This window comes from Macrosteles quadrilineatus, unplaced genomic scaffold (assembly GCF_028750875.1).
Source record: "Macrosteles quadrilineatus isolate MER2022 unplaced genomic scaffold, UCM_ALF_1.0 Scaffold_9__3_contigs__length_116548681, whole genome shotgun sequence".
Classification (NCBI taxonomy): domain Eukaryota; kingdom Metazoa; phylum Arthropoda; class Insecta; order Hemiptera; family Cicadellidae; genus Macrosteles; species Macrosteles quadrilineatus.
Genome location: NW_026542602.1, coordinates 42,756,357 through 42,771,048, shown reverse-complemented (window position 1 = coordinate 42,771,048; position 14,692 = coordinate 42,756,357). Strand labels below are relative to the sequence as shown.

The 14,692-nt window shown below is 34.1% G+C and overlaps 4 protein-coding genes across 4 annotated transcripts in view; 1 reads left to right on the top strand and 3 right to left on the bottom strand.

The window, feature by feature from the left end:
* The window catches only part of LOC129002684 (zinc finger protein 665-like), a 73,703-nt gene extending 66,587 nt beyond the window's left edge, over positions 1-7,116 (bottom strand). Inside the window, exon 1 of the mRNA XM_054430674.1 lies at positions 7,101-7,116. The gene's annotated coding sequence lies outside the window, so the exon portion shown is untranslated. The remainder of the gene's footprint in view (positions 1-7,100) is intronic.
* The window catches only part of LOC129002688 (uncharacterized), an 87,605-nt gene that overhangs the window by 28,288 nt on the left and 44,625 nt on the right, over positions 1-14,692 (top strand). The gene's annotated exons all lie outside the window — the stretch shown is intronic.
* Positions 1-14,692, bottom strand: part of LOC129002690 (UMP-CMP kinase 2, mitochondrial-like) — a 127,228-nt gene that overhangs the window by 104,360 nt on the left and 8,176 nt on the right. The gene's annotated exons all lie outside the window — the stretch shown is intronic.
* On the bottom strand, positions 9,437-10,886 carry LOC129002683 (zinc finger protein 431-like). The gene has a single exon (XM_054430672.1). It carries the CDS (start codon positions 10,802-10,804, stop codon positions 9,515-9,517), a length of 1,290 nt encoding a protein of 429 aa, XP_054286647.1. The 5' UTR covers positions 10,805-10,886; the 3' UTR covers positions 9,437-9,514.

Here is a 14,692-nt window from a genome sequence, read left to right as displayed (position 1 = left end):
TTTCCTTACGTGAAGGTCGTCAATTTAACACACCGAAAAAACACATAACACACGAACGGTACGAAAAAACATTTAAACTTGGCCAATGGACCTATGGCCTATGGACCCGTGTATGACAATTCAAATTTCTTCTGGTTGTAAAGGATTTTTCACATTTAGTGCACCTATAAGGTTTCACTCCTGTATGGACTTGTGTGTGTTTCTTCAAATGGTTTTTGGATGGAAAGGACTTTCCACAAGTAGTGCACTTATAAGGTCTATCTTCTGAATGGACCCGTGTATGTGACCTCAAACCGTCTGGGGATGTAAAGGATTTTCCACAAGTAGTGCACTTATAAGGTCTCTCTTCTGAATGGACCCGTGTATGTGATCTCAAATTGCCTGGGAATGAAAAGGATTTTCCACAAGTAGTGCAGTTATAAGGTCTCTCTCCTGTATGAACCTTTGTATGTGACTCCAAATGGCTTTTGCATAAAAAGGATTTTCCACATGTAGAGCACTTATAAGGTCTAGGTTTTTTTGCTGTATGGAACCGTGTATGTGAATTCAAATATCTTTTGTATTTAAAGGTTATTCCACATATAGTGCACTTATAAGGTCTTTCTTCTGTATGAACCTGTATATGTGACTTCAAATTGCATTTAAATACAAAGGATTTTCCGCATATAGTGCACTTTCCTTTCTGTATGAATAAACAATGTATGTGACTTTAAAAGTATTTTGGATGTAAAGCCTTTTCCACATAAACTGCACTTATAAGGACACTTTCCTGAGTGTGTCAACACATGACTCTTTACTTGATATTGGTAGATGAATGTTTTGTCACATGACAAACATTTATAGGGCCGCTCGCCTGTGTGACAAAATATATGATACTTCATATTTCTTGGACCTGAAATAACTTTTCCACATATTGGACACTTAGTAGGAACCTTTATGGTTTGTTTTAACATTGGTAATCTTCCAATTTCTGTTTTTGTAAAACTTTTTAGATAAGCTTATACCATGATAATAAGAAGGGTTAACTAATCAAAAAGCCTTCTACCTCTATTTATGAATCTCCTTTTTTTGTAGGACTTGCAGTTACATGAATACTGGACTCATCTGTTGATAATTCTGAAAAAGATCATACTATGTCAACACATTAATTTAGGTCAAATAATGATTACAATAGTTATTTGTGTAACTAGTGAGCAAAGTGGCACTTTGCTGCACATGAGAGCAACGTTTAAGCACGAGCCGCAGGCGAGTGCGGAATAATCTCGAGTGCAGCAAAGGCCTTTTGCACTCGTGTTACACATATTTTTCCTACAGTCACTATAAAGCATATAAATAATTATTCTTTCAAACACTATACAACACGTTTTTAGATTCAGCTGGTAACACAAATAGGTGCCCTAAAGAAAGTAGTCCCCGGTCCGTATCACTCTGCTATTTTTTCCTACGCAAGTGATGTGCTCCGCGACTTGAGGAAATAGTTTCGTATATTTTTGTAATTTGCAGTGGTTTCTGCGCCTAAAAAAATGCTTTAAAGGAATTTTCTTGTTTATTAAGATCGTAGGAATGTTTTAAAAACGTTTAAAATAAAAGTCCAGAAAGTTCAGAAATACCGAAAAGAGAACATAAACTATAAACACGAAATTACAGGTTAAATCGTTGTTATGATAGTCAATAAGCTGCTCGTAGTATTATTATCTTTAAGTGTTGCCAACCTATTTCCAAGCGTACACGGATTCCGTGCATAATAGAACCACACTGTTTTGTGTTGTTTCGTTGGAATCCTGATGTGCGCCAAAGTATAAACCATACGACAAAGTATAAATATGCAGCAAATTAGCAGCTTTCTGTACTATAAACAGTACAAGGAAGCCAACTTTGTTGAGTGACTGTGGGAAAAATATTTTAACAAACCCTACTTGTTTATTAACATCATATTGATTTAAAATTATATTAGTGCACAAAATTGAATTAAGTGACCTGAAAAAGTACAATATTCCTAATTTTTTTAGTCTTTCAATATTCATCACATTATTTGTAACAGGACTTCCATGGTTAAGATAAAATCACTAGTTTTGTTAAACCCCTTAAAGCAATTCATCGCAATCAATGGTCATGTCGCTATTATATGTATACTAACAGTTACCCGGCATGCGTTGCTGCGCTTAACAACTGTTATTTTAAATGGTGATTTGTTCTTTACGATGAATAATAAAAGTGTATATGTACCAAAAATAATAAGAGAACATTTTACTTAATTGCTAGTGGATAAAAAATGTTTTTTGTTTTTACTTTAGGTCATTAGGTGTATAAATATAAAAGTTTTCAGGTGTATCTACCCACCACGTGAGCACGCAACATACAGCTATCTGTGTGAAAAGCATGCATTTTCTAAATTTAAACCGATGATAGTCAGGGATTGGGATTGCCCTAGTGCAATGATGATGGATGAATGGATAATGGTGATTGCAAAATCAAGACGCAAAGGAAATTGTAGTTGCTTAAATTCAGAGGGTAATTTGGATGGAATCATCAGTATTCTTGGGATTAAGACTATTTCTCCTTTAAACTTGCCACTGATAATTTTTGCTTCAATCAATTTTGGTGTCATTTCTTTAATCGTCAGTCTGGTAACGTTGCACAGCTTCAGTAGATTTAAGTTTCACATTAGTATTATTGGAGTTCCTTTTTTAATAGCAGTAATGTGGTGGGTTAATGACCAATTGAGAGGCATTTGAATACCCAAGATAGCATGCACAATTATTATTCGCTTAATAATTTAAGTTAGATTGTGTGGGTATAGCCTAGATAACAAAAGACAAAAATACTAAGGCATTGCCATCCCTTTTAGCGAATTTCCCATATAGGGGAATAAGCTATTACCGTAGTAGTCATGGTAAGACCTGGACCTGGGACCAATTTAATTTTTCATTTTGAGGTCCCTAGAGGCCAAAAACACCATCCGTTCAAATTCATATATATACATATGTGTCCGTTTTTGAAAAAATGATCCGATTTTGATGAATTTGGTACAAACGTGTAAACCTATGTTTATTCGGACGAGTTCGCGATCCAGCATAATCGCCATGGGAACGGGGATTTATGGGGGGTTTTTACCCTAAAAACAAAAATTTTTGCAAGTTCTTTTAAAACCATTTTGTAGAGCTTAAAAAAAGAAATAATTTAGTATATTGAAGCGCTTTTGTATGCCTAAAGGTCACGGAGAAAATTAAAAAATTGTGTAATTTAAAATTCCCATGTTATTCTTATGGAGAAAATAAAAATTTTTGTATTTTATGGATATATATTGATAAAATTTGGCAAATTTATTTATTTCATCCTATACTATTGACATATGGTCAAAAAACACTTTTTACCTTCCCCGTAGCAGCAAACCTAAGCACTTGTTAAATGTAATGTTATTTAAATCTTACTAATATTATAAACTAGCTGTACCCGCGGGCTTTGCCCCGTTTAACTTCTTAATTTTCAAGATGAGCTCGTTCGCATGGCTCTTACGTCCTGGTTGAAGTTCGTTCGCTACGCTCACTCACCTTTAGGTTGGAGCTAGTTCGCTGCGCTCACTTGCCTTCAGGTTAGCTCGTTCGCTACGCTAACTCGCCTCCAGGTTGAAGTTCGTTCGCTACGCTCACTCACCTTTTGGTTGCAAATTAGCTGTTGTCATAAATTTAAAAAAAAAATAGTGCTGCACCCTGTTGGTAACCCTTGTAACTTTAATGCTATTGAACATCATAGAACAGAACCAACTTGTTTAATTGAAACAGCTGATAAGATTCATTAATTCCTTTTAAATATGAAAAATCATAAGGTTAACATGGGAAACTCCAGAGCCACTGGGGCGGAGCCCGAGGGTCCGATCGAACTAAAAACAACTTAGTTTTCCTATTTAATGCCTAAAGAATCGGTGTGCCAAATTTCAGCCTCCTAGGTAAATGGGAAGTGGGAGAATTAGTGATGAGTGAGTGAGTGAGTGTGTCAGTGAGGGCTTTGCCTTTTATAAGTATAGATGAGAAAGTTTGGATGTATGTATGTATGTTTGTGACAAGTAAACGCGAAAAACACAGGTCGGATCGGGCTGAAATTTGGTGTGATGATAGCTCACATTCCCGATTAACATATAGACACATTCTTATCTCAAAAGTCCTTTCGGGCTCCACCCCAGTGGCTCTGCAGTTTCCCATGTTAACCTTATGAGTAATCATATTTAAAAGGAATAAACCAATTTTGTCAGCTGTTTCAACAACACAAGTTGGTTCTATGATAATAAATAGCGTAAAGAAGTTTTAAGGTTTACCACTAAGGGTGCAGCACTATTAAACTTTTTGAATTTTGAACTAACTACCAACAAAAATCAGAGATATACAATAAGAACTTTACTTTAACTATTCTTTAGTTGCAGTGGTAGAACATTATGGCTATAGTAGATGTGCTATGCTATACTATAGCATACCGTAAATTAAAAGAATCAAATTTTCTTAAACCATGTCCTCTCCCATTGCAAATGCAAAGCTAAGTATAACTGCAATAAGCATTTTATACTAATACAGTACGCCATTGCCGTACGAAGAACAGGTACTCTGCTAGTAGGGAATAAATATGTCTTATTTTATTTATGGAAATATTTTAGTAAAAATGTAATCAGACAAGTTGAAATTTTCTCTTAGTCTGCAGGTTTGCTGCGGCGGGGGTATTAGGCCTAGTGTTTATAATGCTTTGATAAAGGTTTTTAGGTTTACATATTTAACATTGGAGAATTTAAACGTTAATGAGTGCACAGGTGCGCTACGATTGGGGTTTAATATATTTAGACTTATTCAAAAGTAAAGTAGTTTTCTGTGCTGCACTCTGTAGAAGCATTGTGGCACTTTTTGAAATCATGACTAGTAGAGAATGTTATGATTATTCAAACCTACAAAACAGTTGGTTAAAGTAAAATCTGCTTTTTAAAATATATTTATTTTTTGCAGACTAAAAACCCTCTGGGGCGGAGCCCTTTTGTCGGATCTGCACCAAACTTCACACAAACCATCCTTGAAAGATGCTTAATAATGCCTGAAAGTTTCATTACAATCTGTCAGCGGTTTCGGAGTCCATAACGTATATACATATATACATACATACATAGTTCCTCTTTTATGGATATAGTTTGTTTAAATAAAGAGTCCAGTAACCTTATAATATTCACGTTTTTAAATTAACTAGCTGTGTGCCCGTTCTACGTACGAGGATCTTATAGTCAGTTGAAAACTTCTTATATTCAGACAGCAATTGGTTTGCATACCTATTTAGTGTGAATCTTTCCAGCTTAGCAGGCAAATCTATGAAATAGGAATACACATAAACCTTCACAAATAATATCTAACAGTTTCAAGCCAAAACAAATGCTGGATATAAATCATATTAGACTATATTTTATATCCAATGATTGAATAAAAAAACTGCTTTATAGATCTTTGAGGCACTAAGGTAAGCCTATAATTGAAAGCTACTTTCCTGGTTAAAAGTAGTTAAAATACTACCTCAACCTCATCATTTCACACTTAACTCTGGTTGACATTTTCTCATTAACAAAGGTGCTCTTTGTCTTTTCCGCGAAACACCCAGAAATAAGGACATTAATGCGTTACCAACAGACCAGACATACATACAAAAATACTTAATTTGTTTAGGAAATTTAATACAATTTATTTAAAGCAAAGTAAATTAGTATTTGAAATCTTTGTTAGTGTCATCAAATTGTATCATATCGTAATTACTTATCGTGCAGTAATAATGCCGCCTGTAATAATAATTTGCTTAGTCCGAAGATGACCCAAAATGGTGTCAAAGTGACCACATACTATATGAAATGAAGTACTTAAGACGATTTAGATCGATAATTTACAATACACAGGCCACAAACTATTGATACGTAAACGATGTAAAGCGTGAACGCTATGGTTTGCTAAAAAATTGTGTTACTCAAATGTGTCAACAACAATATCATAGTATAAATTAACATTTTTGAATCCAGACAGAAAACTCAAAGCTTATACAGTAAGACATCAATTAAATTTATTATAACTTTAAGAAATAAGGTGCAATACCACCAGCGGTAACTAAGTTGTAAATATGTGATGTGTTGGTACTTAAATACGTTAATCAAGTCACAAGGTATCCCTCTCTCCCTTGGTTTTGGAATTTCACTCAAAACGTTATTGGAAATCAAAGTTATTTCCCATTATTGCATTATTTGTAAAACAACTTTTAATGTAAACATGGGACAGTTGGAAGAAACAACCTTTATCCAAACAACGGTTTGTTATTTAATAGATGACATATTTTCTAAACAATGATTGGTATAACACATTAGGAGGAAATGTGACAAAAACTCAAATAATTGGAGTTTTAGAGGTTTGTAATTTTATTTCCTTATTAGGTAGGCCATGTAGTCTAGGTCTAGGGAAAAGTACCAGTATCAAGAATCGTCGTCGAAATGTGTGTTATGGATAATTGGGTAGGCCTACGCACCCAAGAGATTAGCTATGGGCCTATTGGCAGTATGGTATAGCGATTGCATCACAATAGTGGTGAGTAGAAACCGAAAGTGATAAATTGAAAAAGCGAGTTTAGCAGCATCCGTAAGCCTTTGTTACGATCACAAAGAAATGGAAACGATCTTCAAGGATCGTAGCAACATCCAAGCCACGATCTCCCACTGCAGTTGTGATTTTTTACTTTACACTTAACACAAAAACCGTCATTGAAGTGCCGTCAATAAGTGGAAACCCTGTTTGTAAGCTATTGAGAAAATGATTTTAAAAGGGTATGTTTCCCAGCCCCCAGCCACAGTTATGCAACACGGAGGGTATACAAATGTAAGTACAATTTGGTAAACACTGAATCTCCGGTTCCCGTTCTGGATGATGCCTAGTTATTTAATTTAATTTACAGTAACACATAATTGTACTTACGATTAATGAAATCTGTTATGTAAGGCACAACCTTTTTAACCTCATTTGGTTTGGATTTGTTTATAAAATGTGATCGGAAATGGTTGCTGTATTTTTGTAAACAACATTATTTCCAAAGGAGATACATACATTTATGAATTGTTGGGAGGGCGGCGTCTGAGAGTCCTTATGAGCTAGCCGCCACTGAATTGAACTTAAAATGGCTGAAAAAAATAAGACATCTTTTCTTCTTATTTGAAGGTTGTTGTTGTGTTAAAGGAATGTTTAACGAGAAATAACGTCATTGATTAAATAATAAATGATTCAAGATTAAATGGGAAACTTTTGCTGTGTTTTGATATCAAAACATATGTTAAAGATTTATTCTAAATTTTTTTCATATCTACTAACATTTACAATTTGAGATTTTTTGTAGTACTGTATCAATATTTAGTATGAAGTGGAATAACCTCAACGGCCACTTTTGAAAAATAAAACTAGGAGTAAAGATAAAATAGGTTTGTATATATTTGTTCATTAAGTAAGTAATATAACAGGTGCCAATGGGCGGAAAAACAATATAATTTGGAGTAGATTTTAACCAGATACTTCTGTTGCTCCAAGCAAAAGAGGTTAAAATAAAATAGCCTAGCATGCACACACAGTGGTAAAGGTAGCATCTTAGTTTTCTTTCTTAAAACTAACCTAAAATATGAAGGTCAAAGATGCTGATGAAAAGTTATTTTATGATTGGTTTTGATAACTGGTTAATGGAACCCAAACCGGTCGCAAAATAGTTAGAAATCAGCCTTTGATTAGGCCCTTAGAATATGTAAATTCAATCGCTCTTTTGGGAGGAATACCACCACATTATCTTTCACTAGGATAATAGTAGTTTTTTTATGCTGATCAGAAACAAATATAGCGTTAAGAAATGGGATGCCTTTACTTTACACTAATTTTGTTAAACCTTTACACAAGGAGCATAGCCTTAAAAATAATAAATGGGTCGGGATGCTAATTTAGCGGTTATGACCAAGAACTAGTTAAACCTCTGGAGTAATTTAAATTATTTTTTGAAAATAACATCAACAAAACCAAACTGTTTTTAACACAAAAGATATGTTGCACTGGGATATCTATCCTGATACATAGATAATTTGATTCTGAGTTTGTTTTAATATTAAATCAATTTGTTTTACATTTGAGCTTTGTCCCTACAAGCCAATAGTAATATGAAAATATGAATAGAGTTTAGATTTAGTCATGCAACTGACAAGTATAATCTGTTATTTTATAAAAGAGGAAGTTTGTATACATATTTTAACGTTATGGACTCCGAAACCACTCGACAGATTGTAATGAAACTTTCAGGCATTATTAAGCTTAGTTTGGTAGAGAGCCGTCAAAAGGGCTCCACCCCAGTGGCTCTAGAGCTTTCCATGTTAGTTAACTTTATGATGCTCATATTTAAATGGAATTAAAGAATCTTAAGAGCTGTTTCAAATAAACAATTTGATTCTGTGATGATCAATAGCATTAAAAGGTTACAAAATTTACTAACAGCACTATTAATCGTCTAAATTTATGACAACAGTTGCTAATTTCAACCAAGCAGGTGTGATACAAAATTAGAACTGTCATAGTAGGATTGTTTACAGTTATGTTTATGTTTTTAATTTTATAAATAATTTCTGATAGTGTGTGAATAAGGAGTTTTATTAAACGCCGTTCAGCTTCAAAGGACTTCAATTTCCAGTGTGTTTGGCTTATGCCATGACGGTAAATAAAGCCCAAGGGCAATCACTGTGTGTTGCAGGGTTAAACTTATCAAATCCATGTTTTTCGCATGGCCAACTTTGAGTCAGTTTTTTTTAGAGTGGGGTCACCAGCATACTTACATATATACACACACCAAACAAGAAGACGAAAAATGTTGTTTATCCACTAGCATTGCGCTGATTAAAAAAAGTAGATATCCTATGTTTAACACTAATTTGGTTAAACATTTATTGCTTCTAAATAAGTAAAAAAATCAGTAGTATAATGCTGAGAAAATTATTGATTAATTAAAGGCTTGACAACGTCTGCCGGGTTCAGCTAGTCTTACATAACGTTTTGGGAGTCATTTTGTATACAGTAGACTCCCTCTAATATGGACACCTTTTAACCGGACTACACTCGGCGGAAATGACATCTCTTTAACCGGACAATTTTTATCAGCACATTGGTTTAACCGGACTAGATCAGCAGGAAGTGGGCAGTACTGAAACGACCAGTGATCTGATGTCCAAATACAATGCTCTCCTTAATTTAAGATGAATATCACCGTAAACGGTCTGTTTTAACGAGTTTATGGGGAGGTTGGCTTAATCGGAAAAACCGTTATCTGGACTGGCCTTGGTCCCGAGGAGTCCGGATAACAAGGAGTCTACTGTATTATGGAAGGAAAAGATTGTAATAAAGTAATAAAGTTTATTGCTATGAATTCAAACAATGTCTGTTATAATTTCTTTATGATATTTAAGATTTCTCACACATAGTTTGCTATTGCAAGGTTTCATTCATGTATGAACCCGTGTATGTTTCGTCAAAATGCTTTTTGATGCAAAGGATTTTCCACATGTATTGCATTTATAAGGTTTCTCTTTTATGTGGACCCATGTATGTGACTTCAAATAGCTTTTGGATGTAAAGGATTTTCCACAAATACTGCATATAAAAGATCTTTCTTCTGTATGGACGTCTTGTGTATGTTGTATTAAATTGCATTGGAGTGAAAAGGACATTCCACAAGTAGAACACTTATGAGGTTTATCTCCTGTATGAGTCAGTATATGTGAGTTCAAACTTGTTTTGTGATGAAATGACTTTCCACATGTAGTACAAATATAATGTTTCTCTTCTTCATGAACCCGAGTATGTGTCTTCAAATTGTGTTTGTGTACAAAGAATTTTTCACATTTAGTGCACTCATAAGGTCCCTCTCCTGTATGGACCTGTGTATGACAATTCAAATTACTTCTGGTTGTAAAGGATTTTTCACATTTAGTGCACTTATAAGGTCTCACTCCTGTATGGACTTGTGTGTGTTTCTTCAAATTACTTTTGGATAGAAAGGACTTTCCACATGTAGTGCATATATAAGGTCTCTCTTCTGAATGTACCCGTTTATGTGACTTTAAAATGCCTGGGAATGAAAAGGATTTTCCACATGTAGTGCACTTATAAGGTCTCTCTTTGGTATGAATCCGTGAATGTGACTTCAAATTGCCTTGGAATGAAAAGGCTTTTCCACAAGTAGTGCACTTATAAGGTCTCTCTCCTGTATGAACCTTTGTATGTGACTCCAAATGGCTTTTGCATAAAAAGGATTTTCCACATGTAGTGCACTTATGAGGTCTAGGTTTCGTTCCCGTATGGATCCGTGAATGTACCGTCAAATAGTCTTTGCGTAAAAAGGATGTTCCACATACAGTGCACTTATAAGGTCTTTCTTCTGTATGAACCCGTGCATGTGACTTCAAATTGCATTTAAATACAAAGGATTTTCCACATGTAGTGCACTTATATCGCTTCTTTTCTGTATGAATCGACATTGTATGTAACTTCAAATTTTTTTGAAATACAAAGGATTTTCCACAAAATATGCACTTATAAGGACGCTTTCCTGAGTGTGTCAACACATGACTCTTTACTTGATATTGGTAGATGAATGTTTTGTCACATGTCAAACATTTATAGGGCCGCTCGCCTGTGTGACAAAATATATGATACTTCATTTTTCTTAGAACTGAAATAACTTTTCCACATATTGGACACTTAGTAGGAACCTTTATGGTTTGTTTTAACATTGGTAATCTCCCAATTTCTGTTTTTGTAAAACTTTTTAGATAAGCTTATACCATGATAATAAGAAGGGTTAACTAATCAAAAAGCCTTCTACCTCTATTTATGAGTCTCCTTTTTTTGTAGGACTTGCAGTTACATGAATACTGAACTCATCTGTTGATAATTCTGAAAAAGATCATACTATGTCAACACATTAATTTAGGTCAAATAATGATTACAATAGTTATTTGTGTAACTAGTGAGCAAAATGGCACTTTGCTGCACATGAGAGCAACGTTTAAGCACGAGCCGCAGGCGAGTGCGGAATAATCTCGAGTGCAGCAAAGGCCTTTTGCACTCGTGTTACACATATTTTTCCCACAGTCACTATAAAGCATATAAATAATAAGTCTTTCAAACACTATACAACACGTTTTTAGATTCAGCTGGTAACACAAATAGATGCCCTAAAGAAAGTAGGCTAGTCCCCGGTCCGTATCACTCTGCTATTTTTTCCTAGGCAAGTGATGTGCTCCGCGACTTGAGGAAATAGTTCCGTATATTTTTAGCGAATTTCCCATATAGGGAATAAGCTATTACCATAGTACTCATGGTAAGACCTGGACGCGGGACCGATTTTTTTTTGCGTTTCGAGGTCCCTAGAGACCAAAAACACCATCCGTTCAAATTCATATATATATATATATTTATATATATATATATATATATATATATATATATATGTGTGTCCGTTAGCACTATAACTCGAGCAAAAATGATCCGATTTTGATGAAATTCGGTACAAACGTGTAAATCTACGTTTATTCGAACGAGTTCGCGATCCAGCATGATCGGACCATGGGAACGGGGGTTTACGGGGGGTTTTATGGGGTAAAAATAGGTTTTTCGCATTTTTGACCCAAAAAACATAAAATTTAGCAATTTCTTTCCAAACCATTTTGTAGAGCTTAAAAAAACAAATAATTTAGTATATTGAAGCGTTATTATGCGCCTAATGGTTACGGAGAAAATTCCAAAAAATTGTAAATTTAAAATTCCCATGTTATTCTTATGGAGAATAAGTAAACTGTTGTAGTTTGCTTGTTTATGAACATATTTTGATCAAATTTTAAAAATGTTTTTATTTCTTACTAACTATTAACATAAAAAAAACAGTTTTACCTCCCTGATGCAGCAAACCTAAGTACTTGTTAAACTAATTCTATTTAAATCGGGAATAAATGTTATATTTTTAAGTAGACATTTCAGTGTAAATCAAATGGAAATTCGCTTAGTCTGCAGGTTTGCTGTGGCGGGGGTATTGTAATTTGCAGTGGTTTCTGCGCCTAAAAAAATGATTTAAAGGAATTTTCTTGTTTATTAAGATCGTAGGAATGTTTTAAAAACGTTTAAAATAAAAGTCCAGAAAGTTCAGAAATACCGAAAAGAGAACATAAACTATAAACACGAAATTACAGGTTAAATCGTTGTTATGATAGTCAATAAGCTGCTCATAGTATTATTATCTTTAAGTGTTGCCAACCTATTTCCAAGCGTACACGGATTCCGTGCATAATAGAACCACACTGTTTTGTGTTGTTTCGTTGGAATCCTGATGTGCGCCAAAGTATAAACCATACGACAAAGTATAAATATGCAGCAAATTAGCAGCTTTCTGTACTGTAAACAGTACAAGGAAGCCAACTTTGTTGAGTGACTGTAGGAAAAATATTTTAACAAACCCTACTTGTTTATTAACATCATATTGATTTAAAATTATATTAGTGCACAAAATTGAATTAAGTGACCTGAAAAAGTGCATTATTCCTAAATTTTAAGTCTTTCAGTATTTCATCACATTATTTGTAACGGGACTTCCATGGTTAAGATAAAATCACTAGTTTTGTTAAACCCCTTAAAGCAATTCATCGCAATCAATGGTCATGTTGTTTTACATTAGGTGTATAAATATAAAAGTTTTCAGGTGTATCTACCCACCACGTGAGCACGCAACAACATATAGCTATCTGTGTGAAAAGCATGCATTTTCTAAATTTAAACCGATGATAGTCAGGGATTGGGATTGCCCTAGTGCAATGATGATGGATGAATGGATGATGGTGCTTTGCAAAATCAAGACGCAAAGGAAATTGTAGTTGCTTAAATTCAGAGGGTAATTTGGATGGAATCATCAGTATTCTTGGGATTAAGACTATTTCTCCTTTAAACTTGCCACTGATAATTTTTGCTTCAATCAATTTTGGTGTCATTTTTTTAATCGTCAGTCTGGTAACGTTGCACATTTTCGGTGGATTTAAGTTTCACATTAGTATTATTGGAGTTCCTTTTTTAATAGCAGTAATGTCAATGACCAATTGACCAATTGAGAGGCATTTGAATACCCAAGATAGCACGCACGATTATTATTCGCTTAATAATTTAAGTTAGATTGTGTGGGTATAGCCTAGATAACAAAAGACAAAAATACTAAGGCATTGCCATCCCTTTTAGCGAATTTCCCATATAGGGGAATAAGCTATTACCGTAGTAGTCATGGTAAGACCTGGACCTGGGACCAATTTAATTTTTCATTTTGAGGTCCCTAGAGGCCAAAAACACCATCCGTTCAAATTCATATATATACATATGTGTCCGTTTTTTAAAAAATGATCCGATTTTGATGAATTTGGTACAGTTGTGTAAACCTATGTTTATTCGGACGAGTTCGCGATCCAGCATAATCGCCATGGGAACGGGGATTTATGGGGGGTTTTTAACCTAAACAAAAATTTTTGCAAGTTCTTTTAAAACCATTTTGTAGAGCTTAAAAAAAGAAATAATTTAGTATATTGAAGCGCTTTTGTATGCTTAAAGGTCACGGAGAAAATTAAAAAATTGTGTAATTTAAAATTCCCATGTTATTCTTATGGAGAAAATAAAAATTTTTGTATTTTATGGATATATATTGATAAAATTTGGCAAATTTATTTATTTCATCCTATACTATTGACATACGGTCAAAAAACACTTTTTACCTTCCCCGTAGCAGCAAACCTAAGCTATTGTTAAATGTAATGTTATTTAAATCTTACTAATATTATAAATGAGAAAGTTTGGATGTATGTATGTATGTTTGTGACAAGTAAATGCGAAAAACACAGGTCGGATCGGGCTGAAATTTGGTGTGATGATAGCTCACATTCCCGATTAACATATAGACACATTCTTATCTCAAAAGTCCTTTCGGTAACCCCAGTGGCTCTGCAGTTTCCCATGTTAACCTTATGAGTAATCATATTTAAAAGGAATAAACCAATTTTGTCAGCTGTATCAACAACACAAGTTGGTTCTATGATAATAAATAGCGTAAAGAAGTTTTAAGGTTTACCACTAAGGGTGCAGCACTATAAAACTTTTTGAATTTTGAACTAACTACCAACAAAAATCAGTGATATACAATAAGAACTCTACTTTATCTATTCTTTAGTTGCAGTGGTAGAACATTATGGCTATAGTAGATGTGCTATGCTATACTATAGCATACCGTAAATTAAAATAATCAAATTTTCTTAAAAAATGTCTTCTCCCATTGCAAATGCAAAGCTAAGTATAACTGAAATAAGCATTTTATACTAATACAGTACGAAGAACAGGTACTCTGCTAGTAGGGAATAAATATGTCTTATTTTATTTATGGAAATATTTTAGTAAAAATGTAATCAGACAAGTTGAAATACAATGCTCTCCTAAATTTAAGACAAATATCACCGTAAACGGTCTGTTTTAACGAGTTTATGGGGACGTTGGCTTAATCGGAAAAACCGTTATCTGGACTGGCCTTGGTCCCGAGGAGTCCGGATAACAAGGAGTCTACTGTATTATGGAAGGAAAAGATTTTTCACACTTGTAAT

Bases quoted from the DNA above. Each gene is read 5' to 3' on its own strand.
- LOC129002683 (XM_054430672.1), bottom strand. From the start codon at position 10,804: ATGTTAAAACAAACCATAAAGGTTCCTACTAAGTGTCCAATATGTGGA.